This window comes from Lemur catta, chromosome 22 (genome assembly GCF_020740605.2).
Source record: "Lemur catta isolate mLemCat1 chromosome 22, mLemCat1.pri, whole genome shotgun sequence".
In the NCBI taxonomy this organism is placed as follows: Eukaryota; Metazoa; Chordata; class Mammalia; order Primates; family Lemuridae; genus Lemur; species Lemur catta.
This window is the reverse complement of record NC_059149.1, coordinates 16,206,399-16,224,292: the sequence shown is the minus strand read 5'-3', so window position 1 is coordinate 16,224,292 and position 17,894 is coordinate 16,206,399. Positions and strand designations below refer to the sequence as shown.

Sequence of the window (17,894 nt, the reverse complement as noted above, 5' to 3'; positions counted from 1 at the left end):
GTTTGGAACAAAGCTGCTAGGATGAGCTGCTTCCTCATTCCTCATGCTGGTCTAGTCTGTTCCCCAGTAAGGACCAGATGTCCTCATGGGTCCTCTCCCTACTCCTCGGTCAGTTAGTTTTTCATTCTCTTACCTGCAAATCAGCAGCTCCATCTTTTAGTCTTCAGCTTTAGCTGAAACTCCCCCAACCTGGATAACCCCAGACACCTGCCATTCCTGCACTAGGAAGCCCAGTGCTTCTCTAGGAAAGTACAAACCATGCAGGCTGGGCTCCCTGACAATGCTTTTTCTTAGCTGTTCCAAACATTCATCACTTTTATTCATCTTCTTAATCACTACACTCACCTATCTCAAGTCCTCTGTCACTCCTTGACTCAGTTTCTTTTCCTGTTGTACTTACTTCAAGTGCAAAGAGGTAAGATAATCACAAGCTTAATTAATGATACACTTTCACACTGGTCTGTGTTATTTTAGTTTTTCCCTTCATCATCATTTCCACTCTAATTCTCTCCTTTCCCGATATCTCACTTCTAGGTATGCATACTATATTTGGTATACCTGTATATTTGTTACATATCTTGAATTTACCTTTAAAAAAAGGTATTGTGGCTGCTTACAAGAGACCCACTTTAGCTGTAAGGACACACACAGGCTGAAGGTGAAGGGACGATAGAAGATATTCCGTGCAAATAGTAACCAAGAGAGAGCAGAGATAGCTATATTTATATCAGATAAAATGGACTCCAAATAAAAAACTATTACAAGAGAAAAAGAAGGTCATTATTTAATAATAAAGGGGTCAATTTATGAAAACAACATAACAAATGTAAATATATATGTACCCAACATCAGAGCTTCTAAATATATAAAGCAAATATTAATGGACATGAAGGAGGAAATAGAGAGCAATATAATAATAGTAGGGGACTTCAATACCCCACTTTCAACACTGGCCAGATCAGCCCGACAGAAAATTAACAGGGAAATACTGGACTTGAATTGCATTCTAGCCCAAATGGACTCAACAGACATATTAATATATAGAACTTTCCATCCAATAGCAGCAGAACACACATTCTTCTCTAGCGCACATGGAACATTCTCCAGGAACGACCATATGTTATCCCATAAAATAAGTCTTAACAAATTTACAGAAGTTGAGATCATATCTAGTATTGTATCCAACCACAATGGTATGAAAGTAGAACTCAGTAATGAGAGGAATCTGGAAAATTCCCAATTCTTTGGAAATTAAACAACATGTTTCTGAACAACCAATAGGTCAAAGAAGAAATTGAAAGGGAAATTAAAAAATAGCAAATGACAATGGGAACACAACATATCAAAATGTTTGGGATGCAGTAAAAGCAGTTCCAAGAGGGAAATTTATAGCAATAAATGCCTGTATTAAAAAAGAAGAAAGACCCCAAATAAACAGCTTAACATTATGTCTCAAGGAGCTGGAAAAATAACAGAATTGGCAGAAGGAAAGAAATAATTAAAATCAGAGAAGAAATAAATCAAATAAAGAACACAAAAGCAACCTGGGCCCTGGCTGCTCTGATAGGTGGGTTGCCCATGGCTAAAAACAAAAAACAAACAAACAAAAAAACCACACACACACACATAAGCCATAGGGGAAAAAAATCAATAAAACCAAGAATTGGTTCTTTGAGAAAATGAACAAAATCAACAAACACCTACCTAGCCTAACTAAGAAAGAAAGAGAGAAGACTCAAATAAATAAAATCCTAAATGAAAGTACAGACATTTTAACAGATGCCTCAGAAATAAAAATGATCATAAGAGATTATTATGAACAATTATATGCCAACAAATTGGACAACACATAAAAAAATGGATAAATTCCTAAATTCAATATTGAATTAGGAAGAAACAGAAAGCTTGAAACAGACCAATAACAAATAAAGAGATTGAAGAAGTAATTAAAAATCTTCCAACAAAGAAAACCCCAGGACCAGATGGCTCTGTGGCTGAAGTCTACCAAACATTAAAAGAAGAATTATTACCAATACATCTTAAAATCTTCCCCAAAATAAAGCTAGAGGTAATGCTCCCATCTCTCCCTCATGGAGCTCCAAACCACTGCTCTAGTTGATCAGAATTGGCATGGAGAATGCAACCCAAATGCCCTCATGGTTCGAGAATATGCAGTCATAAAATCTTCCCTTCCTTTTGATCTGCACATCTTAATAAGAATTATTTTAAGTGATGCCCTCATGCTGACTGATTTTAAAATTCCAATGACTCTCCTTCCCTTTTTCCCTGATCATCAAAGTCATATTACTTCCTAATATGTCAATTTGACTCAACTATTCTTGTATTTATCCAATGTATTTTTATTCTCACTAATTTTGGCTACCATAGCAGTTCCCAAGAAGCAGGAACCATTCTGAAGGGCTTTCTACAACTCAGAAACACGTGATTTCAGCACCAACTATTTGCCTAGGTTTTAGACTTTAGAAAAGTTTTTGTAACATATGCATACATAGGTATGAAATGGCTAAAAACCAAACTACCAGGAAGTCGGGGAGATCCTTTGATAGTGATAGATGCTAAAATTAACTGGAGAACGAAATAGCTGAGTAAAAAAGGATATTTTTAAGCAGTTTTCAACCTGGAAGTTCCCCTTTGTCAGGCTGTTTATATAAACCCACCTGCCAGAAGCATAGACAATAAGCCATCCAAGGCATTGGACGGAAGCTAATTGCAGCAGGGAATTTTACAGGGTTGTGTGGGAACAGCATGAACACTCTTCACACCCAACATTTTTAGGGAACTACCCAAAAGTCAATAAAAAGAAATATATGAGCAATTTAGGCACAGAGGATTAAGACTCTGAAACTTATCAGCTGCAGAAAGGGGCACCAAGTATTCTTTGTAGTTAGTCTACCAACCCTGGTAGAAGGAAATGCAAGTCCTTTAAGTGAGGACATTAACAATCGCAAAACAACAAAAAATTTCTTGGGCCGCTAGTAGAGAAAATTCCTCACCAATTGGTGAGTTCCACAACCAACTGTGCGGATCAAAAGGAGGTTGGCCGTTCTAAGGACAAAGTCCCTGTGACAGAGGGGGCTTGATCTTAGAGCCTAAGCTTGTGTTTTCCAACCCAGCTCAGAAAGCATGGAAAATCTCTTCTCAGAAAAGCAAAACCACACCCTAGAATTCCTTACACCTCCCTAGTAGGAAGAGAAAAAAGCATTTAAATGATTACTACCTGAAAGAAACATTCTTGTGGCAAGAGAGGGCTGGCTCTACACACCTGCTCCACTTAAAAAGAAAAAAAAAAAAAAGAAAGAAAGAATAGGAAGAGTAACAGAGCCCAGTTGCAAGAGGGGAACATACAATCATTGGAGAGTAATTAATCCATGAAAGAGGACATTGTGCCCACACAGTGTTTGCCCACCTTGAAGCACTAATAATTATTAACCTCAGCTTCTTTAACTCAAGGTGACAATAGCCACAGAATTACGATGGGTGTCCAGTAAAAAATCATGCCAAGAACTGTGTAATCTGTAGTTCACTTTGGCCTGCTTTTTTAAAAAATTTAATCATTCTTCACTGAATACCTACTACCTAGCAGGCTGTGTGCTAAGGTATGCTATCGGGAAGTCAAGGAAGAATGTAGGAGACATGGTCCCTGCACTCCCAAGAGTTCGAAATTTGTTGAGGAGATGCAAACATAGGCCCATTTTCACGCAATGCAGGATACACTGTTAACTGCCAAAACAGAGGCATGAACAGAGAACTGCAGCAGCCCGGAGATCTGGTCTCAGAAGGATACTTTGTAGTCAAAGCTACTTGCTTCTTTTTTCAACATTTCTTGAGCACCTATTATGTGTAAAGCACAGAGTTAGGTGCTTTTCTGGAAAATGAAAAAAGGCATGGTCTCTGCCTCTGCCTACAATTGTCCCCTTAACAAGTATTTCTTGAGCATCTACTATATGCCAGGCACCAAGCTGGACCTTGTGGAAATAAAGACAGCTAAGCATGCTCTTTCTCTTCGAAGAACATCTGGCCTAATTTTTTTAAAATAAATGGTTATTTACAAGTCTGTACTAATCCTGATCTTGGATCAGGTCAAAATACAGTTGTTAAAGGAGACTACCACTACTTACTCCCAGACACAGAGCTGAGTTTACCTCTGTGTTACTGGACAGAACACAGAATCTGTTGAGAATCCAGATTCTATGAGAACCAGGGAATCAAGTCAGTGATTTTGTTTTAAAAAAAAATTGCAGAACAGGAAGCTAGGACTCAAGTTCAATAGTCACTGCTAACGGCATCATTGGGTGTCCTGTGTATCCAGGCTCTAGCCACAAACTCATGGGAAGAGGCCAACTATGAATTTTCCCCTGGCACGAGACAGAACCTAAACTTACATTGTTGACACATGTGCTTTGTTCTGTTTGCCAAACTCTGTGTCCATACGGGGAGCAATTTCTCCCACTGAAGTATGCCCAGTATTCATCCTCCCCTGACCAGCTCAACCTCCAGCCTACTTAAGTTTTGTCCAAAAGACTAAACATAGAGAAGATTCTCTACATACAGTGCTTCCTAATACAAACAGAGATTTGCAAAGTGCTACACAGAAAAGGCCATTATGCATCAAGACTATGGGATTTCCTAGTAAGCAGTTGCCACCCCACTACAATCCACTACAGCAGAAAGTGCCTCCAGAAGAAAGCATTTGGAGCTCTCATCGGATTGGATGAGAGTCTGGAGAGAAAAACCCACGTCACTCACCCTGTGCCCATCCCTGGGGCTCGTGCTGAGAGAGTATGTTACAGGAAAGACCACATAATGAAATCAGTTTGGTTCGAGTGGCCAAGTGGCCACTTCTGTGGACAGAAATGAACTCTATTTATGACACTGTCACTACCTTTCTAAGAGGCAACACAGGGAATGAATTTAAGAGTGAGTCAAAGCCCAAGGACAGACTTAACATCTGCTTCCCAGCCTCCCCACCGAGGAAGAGAGAATTTAATAAGTAGTGAGTTAACATTAAAATGAGCATAAGTGATAACTTTAAAACAAAAACATCTCTCACTTTCTTAGAAAAACTTTTCTTTTGATTAGCCTCACCGAGGGCCAAGACCATTTGGACACTGAAACCACATCAACCTGTCTTATTTCTTATTCACCTGCCATTCTCAAGCCTACCTGTGTTCAGGCCTAGCCTCCTAATTTGGAGTTTTTTTGGGAAAACGCTTGTCTGCACTAACCAGGTGATTTTCCTTCAATTGACTTTGTCATTCAAGACTCATCTAAAACCAGCTTTGCATCTGCAAAGGAATAAAAGGCAGAATGAAATGTGGTTCTTTCACATCTTGTTTCGCTCAGCACTGCTGTCCTCATCGAACTGCCTTAAATCTAGAACATGACATTCAAACTAAGACTCCATACTTCTTTCCTGCAGTTGTTTTGTTTCCTACCCAGCAGTACTTGTTGGTCCTCTTCTTATAATTCTGCCCTAAATTGGGGCAGGGGTGACCCAGAGACTCTGTGGGGTCCATCATTCTAAGTAAGTGTGACTTTGCAGGTGGAGAAGGTTGCCTTGGCAACAACAGCTAAGGAAGGACCCAGAGCCTGCCTTCCCTGCCCAGGAGGAGGGTTGGACACGCACTTAAACTCCTCCAAAGAAGGACCGTTCAGCACCTGAAACGAGCCTGGAGAGCCTGTCCCGCGTGGCATTACAGCAAGAGGTTTCTCAGGAACACGAACGGGAGATTACAGAGGACAATATCTCAGACAGATAAGCTACTGCCAAACATTCAAAACAGGATCACGGGAAAGCCAACTGATTCTTAACATCTATTTTTTTTTCCTCCAGGACAGTGAGTTTTGTAAAACAGGATGATAAACAGGACACTAGGCAAACCAGAAAATCATTCTCTGTTCTTCCAGAATCGCCCAAGAAAGCAGATGGGTGTGTCTCTGCCGCCACACTGTGTAAGTGAAAAGGAACACTGCCCTGCATGGAGAAACCCCTTTCTCTGGAGTTCTGAGTGGATATAACACACTTAATGAAGCTGATCCTTAGAACTAGGATCCACTTAACGGATGGGCCCACAGGAAGAAATCAAGTTGACCTTGCACGTTGCTAGGAGACCTTCCCCATTTTTCCATTTTGGAAACTGACATCGGCCTGCCATGATTACCAGTGGGTACTGGGATTGGTACTGGATCCATTATGGGCTGTGTTCCCACTAACGCTCTGATTTACCAACACCCTGGCCTGCTGGGTTTGAAGACTCTGGGATTCCTGGCACCCTCCTCAGAGCAATTCAGTAAGTACCGAGTTCCAGAATTAAAAGTCACCTGAGAGTCCCAAGATTGCCCTCTTATCTCCTCACAGGGGAGAGAAGTGAAGATGCAAAAGATAATGTCACTAATGTCTGGAAAATGTAAACGCACCCCAAAACGAACACATATACTAGTCTGATTTATTTTAAGTAGTACAAGATGCTCTTTTCTTTTTTCTGTGTTCTTTTAGGCTAATTATATTTCCTAGATTTTTCTCCCAAAAGTCCCCAAAATAAGAACTTTGGGGTTTTTTGTTCTGTTTGTTTTTTAAGAGCTGAAACCCAGAACCTCCAAGATTCCCACCTAGTTTGAGCTGTATATAATCCTCACGGTTTTATCATAACAAACTGGGCCAAAACACTCTGATCTCAACCCAGCTGCTAATTAAAACCCTACCTGAGTCATGTTGCTATGGTTGCTGGGATTTCTGCAAGCCCTGTGATTCTTAAAGAAGTAAGTCTAGTTACTTTTCCAAGGCTCAGGTGGCGTGCCTATAGGGATGGGGCCATGCCATTCCGGAGAGAGGGGGTGGGTGTCATTGCCACAATCAACAGCTCAGGTGGCTTTTGCCTACATCACAACTACCCTCTGCACTGGCTCCTGCATTGGCCTCTCATTAGAGCCTTTCAATGACAGGGTGCTGGCAAGGCATTATTATCATCCCATTTTAGAGCAGGGTAACGTGGAGACCCAGTCACAGCAAGTGGCTCACTCAAGGTTGCTCAGCCTGTAAGTTAAAGAGACGGACTAGAACTTGATTTTCTAACACCAAAGCCTGTACTTTCCACTAGGCTGCCCCGGACAGAGGCAGACGAAGGCAGTGCTGATGCTTCTCTCCCATGCCCGGCTCAAACCCCGTGCCCGTGGATGTCCTGCATGTTCAGGAGCACAGACTTAGGAGCTTGGCTTCGGGTCTGGCTGTAACCTTGGGCAGGTTATTTCAACTGTCTACCTCTGCTCTGTCATCTGTAAATCGGGGCTGGTAATTCCTACCTCCTAGGACTGTTGTGAGGATTAAATGAGTTAATATGTCTAAAGCCTTTAAACCCATGCCTGGTCCCATAGTAAGTACCACATAAATGGGAGCTTGCCTTAGTTGCTGAAGCCTTCGTTCATTCTGGGAGTTAAAACTGTAGACAAAGAGAGTCTGCAATCACCTGAGGACCTGGAAAATGTCTATTCCACATGGTGGGTGGCCAATGCAATACCAGAACAAAGCGGTGGTCACGAGAGCAAGCCCAGGCCAGATCACATCACAGCCTGAGAAGCCTTGATGTTCAAAGTCAAGTGTCACGGCTGCTTCTCTCTGTGGTCAATTCCCTTGTTTCCAACATCAACCTAGAGGCACATTAGCTGAAACAGAGCCCCTGGGAATGACATGACTAGAGAAAGTCTGTTGAGAAGGACTGTCATTTTTTGAAAAACAGCAGGTCTCTCCTTTCCCTAATAGGAATCAGTTTTGCTCTCCTCCAGAGAAATTTTTTTGCCAGAATTTAAATTCCATGCACAGCTCACCCAATAGCTTAAAAAAAGGCATTTATTTTTCTCGAGCCTTTGAAAGGTACTTTAAACTGGCAGGAGATAGCGGAGAAGCAGTTGAGAAAGCTGTGAGTTTCAGCATGCTAACATGAAACTATATATTTTTTTTCTTGAAAACCCCACATCTGAGGGTTCCTAACCACTCACAAAGCTTCCTCTTTTCTGCTTTTGGCCCCAAGGCCTAAGCACCATCGTTTACTGGTAACAAACAGTTCACTGAGCACACATTTGGCACTGCCTGTTTGTCTCCCCAAATCCTGTAGCATACCCTCCTTTTGCTCTCTTTTGCATGTTTAAATAACTGAAAATTTTTAGGGTTTCCTTTAAAGGCTGCTGAAGACACCAGAGATGGGGGCAATAAATAAATAAATAGTACCACATAATAAAAATATGGACACCAAAAGAGAGAGTCAGCTTAGGGGTGCTTCTTGGAAAGATTGCTTCCAAATAGCCAATCCCAAGCAGGCTTGTTGCTGAGCACCAATGAGCTACAGCTCCTGCTCTCTCAGGGCTGCAGGGGGACTCTTAGAAATTTACATAAAGACACCAGGGCCCTGGGGCAGATGCTGGGGCCTGGATCCTGGGCCTGAAGGCCTTTGGGAGAGACAGCAAAGGCAAAGGTTTCTGGAAGAGCCCTTTGCCCTCCAAACAGGGTTGCACACAGACCAGGGTACTCACCTCGATTTTGGGGGTGGGGGAGGAGGTGAGAATGCCTCAATCCCACTTCTGTCCTTGGGGAACTCAAAGGCAAAAGAGGCCGATTTGCTCATCCCAGTGCCCACTTTACTGTTCTGTCCAGAGGAGCCGTCGGTGGGGTGGAGACGGTGCCAGGTCGTGGAGTGTGAATGGTCTATGGTGCCATTTTTCATCTCTCTTCCCCAGCTTTGACTCAGCAATTCCTGCTCCACCTCCTCCTCCTCCTCTATCCGGCACTGACGACTCCAGGTGCCCGTCTGGAACCTGGGCCGTCTCTGGTCCACGGTGAAAGAGGAGGAGGCAACAGCTGGTGGAGGACAGCGGGCAGGGTCACCATTGGTCTGGCAGGAAGAAGCAGGGTCAATGGGGCCTCTGGATGCAGGCGGGGGCCCAATGGCACCACCACCGCCACCAGAACTCCCCTCACTGAGGTCAGCCAGTGGGAAGGCAGAGGGTGACACCGGGGACCCTCCAGGGCTGCTCTTGGACAGCTTGGGGGGAATGGCGGGCCTGCCCTTGGGTGTGTTCCTGCCGCCATCGTGAGCACGGCTTTCCCTGGAGCTCAGCCCCTGCCTGGCTGAAGTCTCCTCTGGGCCCCCCTCGGAGTCCTGGCTCACAGGCCCGCGTGGCCACTGCACCCCCACTGCAGAGTCAGGGCTGCTCAGGTAGATGGTCCGATGGTCCTCCTCTGGGTGGGCTGCCATGACAGTGATGGTGGCCGCCACCTGGGGAGCCGCTTCTGGGCTATCCTGGCCCCAGCCAGGTGCTGTTTTCTGAGACCAGACGCTGTTACCCGTCCGTACCTGGCCTTGGCCCTGGGCCTGGGCAGCTGCTGCTTGTTCTGCTTTAGCCTGTGGCCTGGAAGGTGCTGGAACTGCCTTCTTCCTCTTGGTGCTCTCGGCATAGATAGGTTCAGGCTGCGCAGCCTCCCTGGGGTGGGCTGGGGGCTGGGGCTCGCCTGCCAGCCCAAGGCATCTGCTAGAGGTCACCCTGTGGCAGCCAGGGTCCTGCTGTTTCCCTGATGCGGGTTCCTTCACGAGAGAGCAGTAATCGCTCTCGAGGTGGGGAGCACAGGGGCTGCTGGCCCTGCTGCTGCCACTGCCACACGAGAGGCCGTCGGAAGAGGCGGCAGCCTCCAAGGTGAGGGACGGCTTCTTGGGGCCCAAGCAGGGTGGGTTGGCAGGCTGGCCCTGGCTACAGCACTCCCTGGGGAAGCCTAGAACCCGCTTCTTATCCTCAGCGGGCCGGGCACACGTTCCCTGCTCCCAGCACGTCGGGGAGCAGTCCCCTCCGCCACGTCTGCCCGGGTGGCCCTCTGCCTGGGAGGCGTCCATGGCAACGGGGCTCCCGGGGCAACAGTCCAGGATGGAGCAGTACTCTCCGCCTTCGCTGTCCCCGGAGGGCGAGCACCTTTGATCGCTGTCGTCCTCCGAGGGCAGGGACTCCCGAAGGGGCTGAGGAGAGGGGCCCTTGTGACAGCCAGATGTCGTCCCCGCAAAAGCTGCCAGTTTCTGGCGGAAGCTCTCCTGGGCGGAGGGCAGGTCTTGGTAGGGAACTGAAGGTTTATCTTCTCGCCTGCCCTTCTCATCCGGGAAGCCCACCGGGGGGAAGGTCCTTTCCCCCCGGGCCTCGCGGGGGTGCAGGCCGACCATGGCGTAGGCGGGGGGACAGCGCGCGCTGCCGTCGGCGGGGGCAGAGGGGCCGGGGGGCTTCTGCACGCTGCGGAAACTGCCCAGGTAGACTACGGGCACGTCCTCCTGCTTCGGGAGGGGCAGCTTGCCGGGGGCTTGTCTCCAGATGACCTGCACAGCCCCAAGGTGAAAAGACTTACGTTAGACCTTGTCAGAGACAAAAGCAAGAGAGAGAAAGTGAGAGGGCAGGGCGGTGACACTGGAGACCGGCTTCTGTAGCCACACACGCCCACCCTCTGATGTCCCCAGGCCTGTGAGCCGGGGCCCCCGCGGAGCCATTTGTCCTGCCGAGACTGAGCTGCGCTTCCCACCCATGGCGCCTTGGGCTGAAGTCTGTGAGGCAGGAAGAGAAAAAGCAACTCTAAAAAGAACATTTTGCTTCTCCCTCGCTTGCAACTACCAGGTGGAATAATGCTGTTCTACAGGCGTGGAAAATAGAATCGGGGGTTTTGTTTAATTTTTCGTGTTCGTGGCTTTTGTGATAACCCTGTCACAGCACATTCCTGAAGAGATCAAAGTCATAGGGTTTTTAAAACACCTTGGGGGTGGAGGGGCTAGGTAGGGCAGGAGGGCTAGGGGTGGATCCGGCTTCCTTGCTTTTTTTCTGGGCTTTGCTTCAGGTCACGCCAAAGAGCCACTCTTTCTCCCAGTTGCAGCGGTGACCTCAACCTGTGCACGTGGTTGGACTAGTTGGGCTGTGACGGGGTAGAGATGTGGCCTGGCCATACCATCACTGAAGTCACTGTTCCCTCCTCCTTCTCATCTGAAGTCCTCCCTACCCCCACGTTTAGAAGTAGCATCAAAGTAGGGCTTGCCTCTGGCTTCTCTCCCAGATGGCTCTGGAAGAGTCCCTGGCTCACGCGGGTGAAGGTTGAAGGCGATCAGAATGGCCTGGGAATAGATGTAGCCAGCAGAGCAGCCCTGAAGGGGACACTGAGCTCACTGTGAGCACAGCAAATGTCCCTCCTCGATGAGTCCTCCCCTGAGTTAAAACTGGCCTCTGTGTTCACATGTGCCCACACAGCCTTCCTGAGCCACTCACCACATTGGTGAGGAAAACTAGAACAGGCAAAGGGTCAAACAGGAAGCAAGCAGTTCCTAGAATATGTCTTAGCCATACAGCTTCCTAGACGTGTCTAAAAGCAGCCGATGCCAGCAGCCCTGGGCTACATGTCCTCTAAATCTGTGTCCTCTAAACCCTCAGGCCACAGACCAGTCCGGGCCACCCCCACCCCCACCCTGGTCCATGAAAAAATTGTCTTCCATGAAACCAGTCACTGGTGCCAAAAAGATTGGGGACCACTGATCTAAATAATTATACCTTTCTAAGGGTTACCTATGGGATGAGCAGAATGGTCTAGCCTCTAGGCATGGAACTGTTTTTAGTGATCCTAAATCTAAGCTGGTAAAATCTAAGCTTCCAAAAAAAATTGGAAATATGAACCCTGGCTGGGTATGGGATGATATCAAGAAATTACCGCTGATATTTTTAAGTGTCATAATGGTATTGTGGTTATATTTCTTATAAAGACTTTATCTTTTAAAGATATGTACTGAAATGATGTGATATCTGGGGTTTGCTTTGAAACCATAGGGAAGGGGAAGGTGGGTGGGGAAGAGATGAAACAAGATTGGTCATGAGTTGATGGTTGTTGAAGTTCATGTTGAAGGGTACTGGTGCAGGGGATTCATTATGCAGTTATTGCTACTTGTGTGTGTATTTAAAGTTATGGTCAAAATTTTTTTTAAACTGCTTTTAAAAAAGCTTCATTTTTATCTGTCCCATGCAGTCTCCACAAATCACAGGGGGGAATGCTGAGGGGCTGGATAAATGGTTCTTAGCCAAAAAGGACAGAGAGAAAGGAGGGCAGCTACAGCAAATCCCAGCAGTCTGGCAAGAGCAATCCCAGGGCAAGCTGAAAGCAAGCCATCCTGCAGGATTCTTGCTAAAACAGCCCTCCCTGGCTGGCTGCCAGTCCCCAAGTGTTACAACAGGAGCAGCCCCTGTAAAAATACCACAGGGGTTAGTCAGCCTCACCTGCGAGACTTCGGCACTCAGGTTGGCCTCTGTCCACACATCAGAGGTTTCGGAGCTCATCATGGTGGGCTTCACGGCGATGGTGGGCTTGGAGTAGGGCGAGCTGTTCACACCTTCATCTTCCAGGCGGCAGTGCTCAGGCCTGGGGGGCAGGCGTGGTGGAGGGGGCAGGCTGCCGGCTCGGGGCTGGGGATGGCCGGCCACCAGCTGGTGGTCGCTCCGCAGGCAGAAGCAGTTCTTGCAGGACCCGGGCTTCCAGATGTGCTCCACAAAGTCGCTGCACGCAGACATTTTCAGGCTCTTGGGGTTCAGTTGGAGGGTCTGGTGCATCTTGAGCCGACAGTGTGCTGGTTCATCTTGCGCCCAGCTCTCTGGCGTGGTCTTGCAGGAGGCAGAGGTGGGTCGCAGGGTGGCTTCCTGGAAAGGCAGGACACTTTCCTGATTAGAGACCTGCCCTGTTGCAGGATGGGTATATTCTCAATCAGAGTCTGATTATTTGATTGAAGAGGAAGAGGGGGAGACAGGAGATAAGGAGGGGGGAAAAAGTAAAGATTAGGATTCCATTTATTCTAGGGCCCTTAACCATTTGTCACGAGGCTCTTAGACACTCTCTAGTGGTGTGGCCTTATCTGAAGCTGTAAAAACTAAACACAGCCCTGTTGTGTGAAAAGAGTGCATAAAAGACAAATGTCTATTTCAGTCCCCTACAATCCTACGTGCTAGGATGTTTGGGCGGTTATGGGAGGACATCACATAGGGCTTGAGATGAGAAACCTGTCCTTCATCCATGTATTCCCTGCCACAAGGGGTCTAGAGCCTGGGACACCACCCCCCTCCCCTGGCACCGAGGAACAAGAACTGTGAAGTAATACAGCAAATAAAAATAATGGCTTCCAGAAGATAACCCACAATTTTTGACCAAGAAATGTATGAGACGGGCGGCAGGTCTGGACCCTGAAACGGGCATTGTAATCCACGCTTCCAACCAGGTGGAGATGGGATTGGTTGAGAAAAAGGAGAAGTGGGGTGCTGGCCTGTGCACCCCCTGTCCAGGAACCTTGCAGAGAGGTCTGGCATCTTGGGAATGTTCCTGCTACTTTTGGTTAATATACATTATTCCATCTTGTGCTTGGTGAGGTCAACAAAGCTGGCTGCTGTAGGCCAAAGGCGAAAAGGGTAGGAAGAGAAAGGCATGGTCCCCATGGCCAGGGTCAAAGCGTGGCTGGATAGATTCTAAGAGAGAGAAGAGATTCTCAAGTAGTTATTTCCCTAGGATAGCACTGAAGAGAAGGCTATCGCTTTGCTCAAAGAGTTCATTGCTTCTGATAGTAAAACTGCAAACAGTATGTGCCACACTCCCTTGTCAGTTCACCACCCAGGAGCTCAAAGGGTTGCAGATATTGACCAATTACTTTGAATAACGTCCAGTCTAACTGTTATGCCCATTGTATAGGTGGGGAAACTATGGCAGAGACAAGAACTGAGAGCTGTCCATAGACACAGAGAGTCGGTGGTTCTGGAAAGAGAAGCCAACTTTGCTAGCAGCTCCTCAACTGACGACAGTGTTCACGAGACTGAGTAGCTTGCCATGATCTGCCTGCTACTGCTCATGGCTCTTCCTACCCTTTTAAAAGAGAACTGACGTCCTATAAGCAGAGTGTTTCAGAGAAAATCTTCCATAAGACCCCAAGGTGAATGGATTCTTTAGGGTTTGCTCTCCACGATCCTCCCGTGAGAATTAGCTTGGGGTTGATGTTCGCTAAACTACCAACGAGACTAACCAGGTAGAATGGGCTAGGCAGCCCCGAGATCATTCCAGAGTCTTTGTGAGAAGTGCCGTCTTTCTTGCCTCCCACACTCACAGACAAGGGTGCTTATTCAACAAGTGCTGAAGCTAACTGTGCCTCTTTCCCCTCCCAAATTAAGGATGAAGCCCACTGCATCTTTAAACTAAATGAATCCTCTGAAGGAAAGAAAAAGTGTTTGTCTTTCAGCAATCATTGTTAGGGTCTTACACATCCCTTTCTTTGAGACGATTGTCAGTTAGGTTCTTCTCTAAATACACCCAAGTAGCAGGGTCGTCCCTTGCCAAGTTCTCCAGAAGAGGTCACTGGGCTTCAACAAGCACAGAAAGCGTACCCACATTTTGTCTTGCTCTTATAATCTCAGGCTACAGAGAGCGGTAGGCTTGCAACTAAATTTTGGAAAGAGGAAAAAGTGGAGGAAATATTTTGGCCTTCAGGGGTGGAGGGTCGGTCCCTTCCTGGGTGGCTGATGGGTGAAGGCTGCCTAGGTCTTCTTGGCCACAGAAAAGACACTACAGGGCCCACCTCTACGGCAGGCGGAGGCTCCCATGTCCCCTCAGTGGGATGTGAGAGGACAGCTTGGAAACCAGCTCTGTGTGGCCACCTCAAGTTCCTGACAGCCCCTCCTGAGGCTGAGGATGTAGGTGTCTGACGACTTTCTTGGGGGCTACCACGGATTCACAAAGAAGAAGTTTTGGGTGGCCACGTCTCATTTTCTCAACAGGCAACAGAGAACACAAACTTGCCATGGAGGTGTTGCTTGGTGCCAGAGACCCCACTTTCTAACATCCGCACCTCTGTGCAGCCCTGGGAGGGTGGTGGGCTCCGGATTACTAACATGGGGGAAGGAAGCTTCCAGGAGAACACCTCGCCAGTTTATGAGCGCTCGCTTTGCTCCCATCCTCAGCTCTTAAATTCTCAGATGATTAGACACAACTCTCACCACACAACTGCCAGGGACCAGGGACCAGGGACTGGGAGGTTTTGAAGGGGCAGTCCTTGAATAAGAAAACACAATGAAGCCCTGGGCTTCCCACTGTCATGGACTCACTGCGTCCTGTTAAAACTGGTTTCTCAGTGGCAGCAAACAGAATTTACCACCGTGTCCAGCCAAAAAAAAAAAAAAAAAAAACTCTTTTTCCAGTTGCGCTTCTGTGCCTGGAATTATCTCCTATTTGTTTTAAGTAAAAGATGATGAAAAAGGCAAGTGGCGCCCACAAAGCAGGAGGCTGGCCTCGCCTAGCTCAGCAGTGCCAGCTCTCCACAGCCTGGGAATGGCACTTCCCAGCCCACATTCCTTACCTCCAAGGGCAGGCGGCCCCCAGAATTATGCAAATCCCCCCATTTCTGTGGGAGGCTGCAGTGTCAGATGAGAAAAAGATCTCAGCATTCTTTCTGATCCAAGTCATGATAAAATGTCTTTGCCTCTGCAAACTCCTGCACTGGATTTGGGGCTACAATTTGCAAGACTGAAGCTGTCAGATACACTCCCACCCGGTTTCAAAAAGAATCTGACAAATCGGGGTGGCCGGATCCATAAAATGAAATATTTCTGGCTCAAAATGCCCCTCGTAGTAGCATCAGAAGTTGCTTATGCCTTACCCTGAAATGGCAGAATTCCTGAAAATACTCATCTAAAAATATTCTCATTGAATTAATGCAACAGCAGAAAAAGGAAATATGTATGAAAAGTGTCCGGATTTCAGCACACTCCACTGCCTGGGGTTGGCCAAGCAGAAAGGATTAAGTGACAACCTTAACACCCCCCAGAACCCACAGGCACACACAGAGGCTAAATTATGATATTTACACTACTTTTCCCTTTTCTTTTTTCTTTCTCCAATACTGTGTAATCTAATCTCTGCAGGAGGAATGTGGTTTTGCACCCAGTACAGTCTAACCAATAAGGAGGATACCCAAGTTTCAAAGGAACCCAGGAGAGCAAATTAACTGTAGCATTCCTTAGGGCTTCCTGTCAAATTTCCTTCTCCAGGAGGGAAGGGCAGAGGGGTTGTTAATGATAGTTCAGGCCAGTGATCAGTGAAACCTTCTGAACCTGACTCTGGACTGAATACATTGCAAAACTCCTCGCCCCTAGACCTTTGGGCTTTGCTATCTATCGGTTCTGCAAACCCATGTGCTGGCTAGCTGGGCTTACCTGAGAGAAATGGACACACAGGGAGCCGGCGCTGTGTGCTTCATTCCGGTGGAGAGGTCGCGTGTGTGTGTGTGTGTGTGTGTGTGTGTGTGTGTGTGTGTGTCCCTGGATGGGGAGAGGGCTGCACGAGCAAAGGGTAAGACCGTGCTCACAGTATGCGTTCCAGATCTCAGCCACGGCTCCGGAAAAGGGCATCACCTCGTTCCCTCCTGAGACCCGCTGCTGCCGAGGTGGGAGCTCCCCCGGGCCCCCAGACCATCGCCCTCGTCCTGGCGCGAGCGGCCAGGCGGCCTCCCCTCTCTGCTCCTCGGACAATACTCTCGAGTCAAAGCCGTCCCCAAAGCGCGACAGCCTCTGGCCGCGAACAGAGCAGCAAGCCCAGCGAAACCATCACAACAGTCGGGTCCCCCTCCCGGAACTCGAAGGAAAGTTTCCCCGATTTAAAGAGCGCGATTCTCGAATGAATCGCAAACACCCTCCGGGCCCCGGGCGCACGCGGTGCGGGCGCTGCGCTCTCCCCCGGCGGCCGCCTGTCACCCCGGGGACGCCGATCCGCGGGTCGCCCGCCGGGCGATCGCTGCGCTCCCCGAAGGTTCCCCGCGGCGGCCACCCTGGCCAGACAAAAAGCTGCGGAATTGGGAGGAAACGTCGCGGGCTTACCTCGGGGCTGCGCTCCCCCGGCCCCGCCGTCGGTCGCCCAGCCGCCCGCCGCCCGGCCGGGAGCCGCGGAGCATTGTTTGGAGAGTGTCTGCGCGCTGCGAGCCCGGCCGCGGGCGGGTGTCGTCTGCCTGGGCCCGGCGGCCGGGTGGCAGCTGCGAGCGCGGCTCCGCCCCCTCCGCCTCTGGTGACGCCGCCCGCCCCGCGCCCGCCGCACCTCCGCAGTCCCCGCGCCGCCCGGCCGCTCCGCTCGCGCCGCCGCTCCCTCCCCGCGGGCTCCGGCTCCCGGGCCGCCTGCAAACTCCACGCCCCGGCCCTGTCCCCTCCCGCCGCCGCCTCCCTCCCGCTCCCGCCGCGGACGCTCCGCCCCCAGCCCCGGACTTGGCGCGGGCGGACCCCTGCCCAGCGCCCACTTGCACCCCTACCCGGCGGGGGCCCCGCGCGCGCCTGCAAGGCGAGCTCCGGAGTGGCAGGCTCCTTCCACCGCGGTGCACGTGCAGGTACCGGCGCCCTGCATCACTTCTTGAGCCGGCCCTGCGGGACCCTGGGGAGGGAGGAGGAGGAGGAAACGAGGAAGTGAGGGTCGGGAGTGGAATCACCAGGTCGGGGTCCTCCAAAGTGGGCTCCGAAAGCGGCAGGAGCACCCAGGTTGCCGGTTCCTGCACCCTTTGGGTGGAGGGTGGCGCCGCAGGGAGCAGGATCGGGAATCCCAACGGCAGGTTCCCGGTCCTGCTCAGTCCCCGGACTCCTGGCCTCTTGCAAGTTGCTTAACCTCTTTGAACTTTAGTTTTCTGGATGTAGAATGTATGCGAGGATTGAACTGGAGGGAGCTGGCCTTCCACCAGGCTGGGACGCCCAGGTCTTCGGCAGCCCAGGATTACACCTGTGTTTACACCATTTCCAGCAAGTGAGTCACGCACTGAGCTAGAACGAGTTCGAGATAGTCCCGGGGCTAGAAAATCTTGTAATAGTATGACAGCCTG

At 49.0% G+C, this 17,894-nt stretch overlaps 1 protein-coding gene across 4 annotated transcripts in view; it reads right to left on the bottom strand.

The window, feature by feature from the left end:
• PRAG1 (PEAK1 related, kinase-activating pseudokinase 1) overlaps positions 1-17,405 on the bottom strand; it is a 47,705-nt gene extending 30,300 nt beyond the window's left edge. Inside the window, exons 1-3 of one of the 4 annotated variants that reach the window (XM_045535347.1) lie at positions 17,337-17,405; positions 12,292-12,708; positions 8,545-10,364 (exon numbers count right to left, since the gene is read on the bottom strand). In XM_045535347.1, coding sequence (XP_045391303.1) covers positions 8,545-10,364; positions 12,292-12,621 — 2,150 coding nt within the window. In that variant the 5' untranslated portion in view covers positions 12,622-12,708; positions 17,337-17,405. Of the gene's footprint in view, positions 1-8,544; positions 10,365-12,291; positions 12,780-16,254; positions 16,306-16,914; positions 17,021-17,336 lie in introns of those variants that run through there. The other 3 variants (XM_045535344.1, XM_045535345.1, XM_045535346.1) reach the window with 3 other exon arrangements.
• Positions 17,406-17,894: the final 489 nt, after the last annotated feature.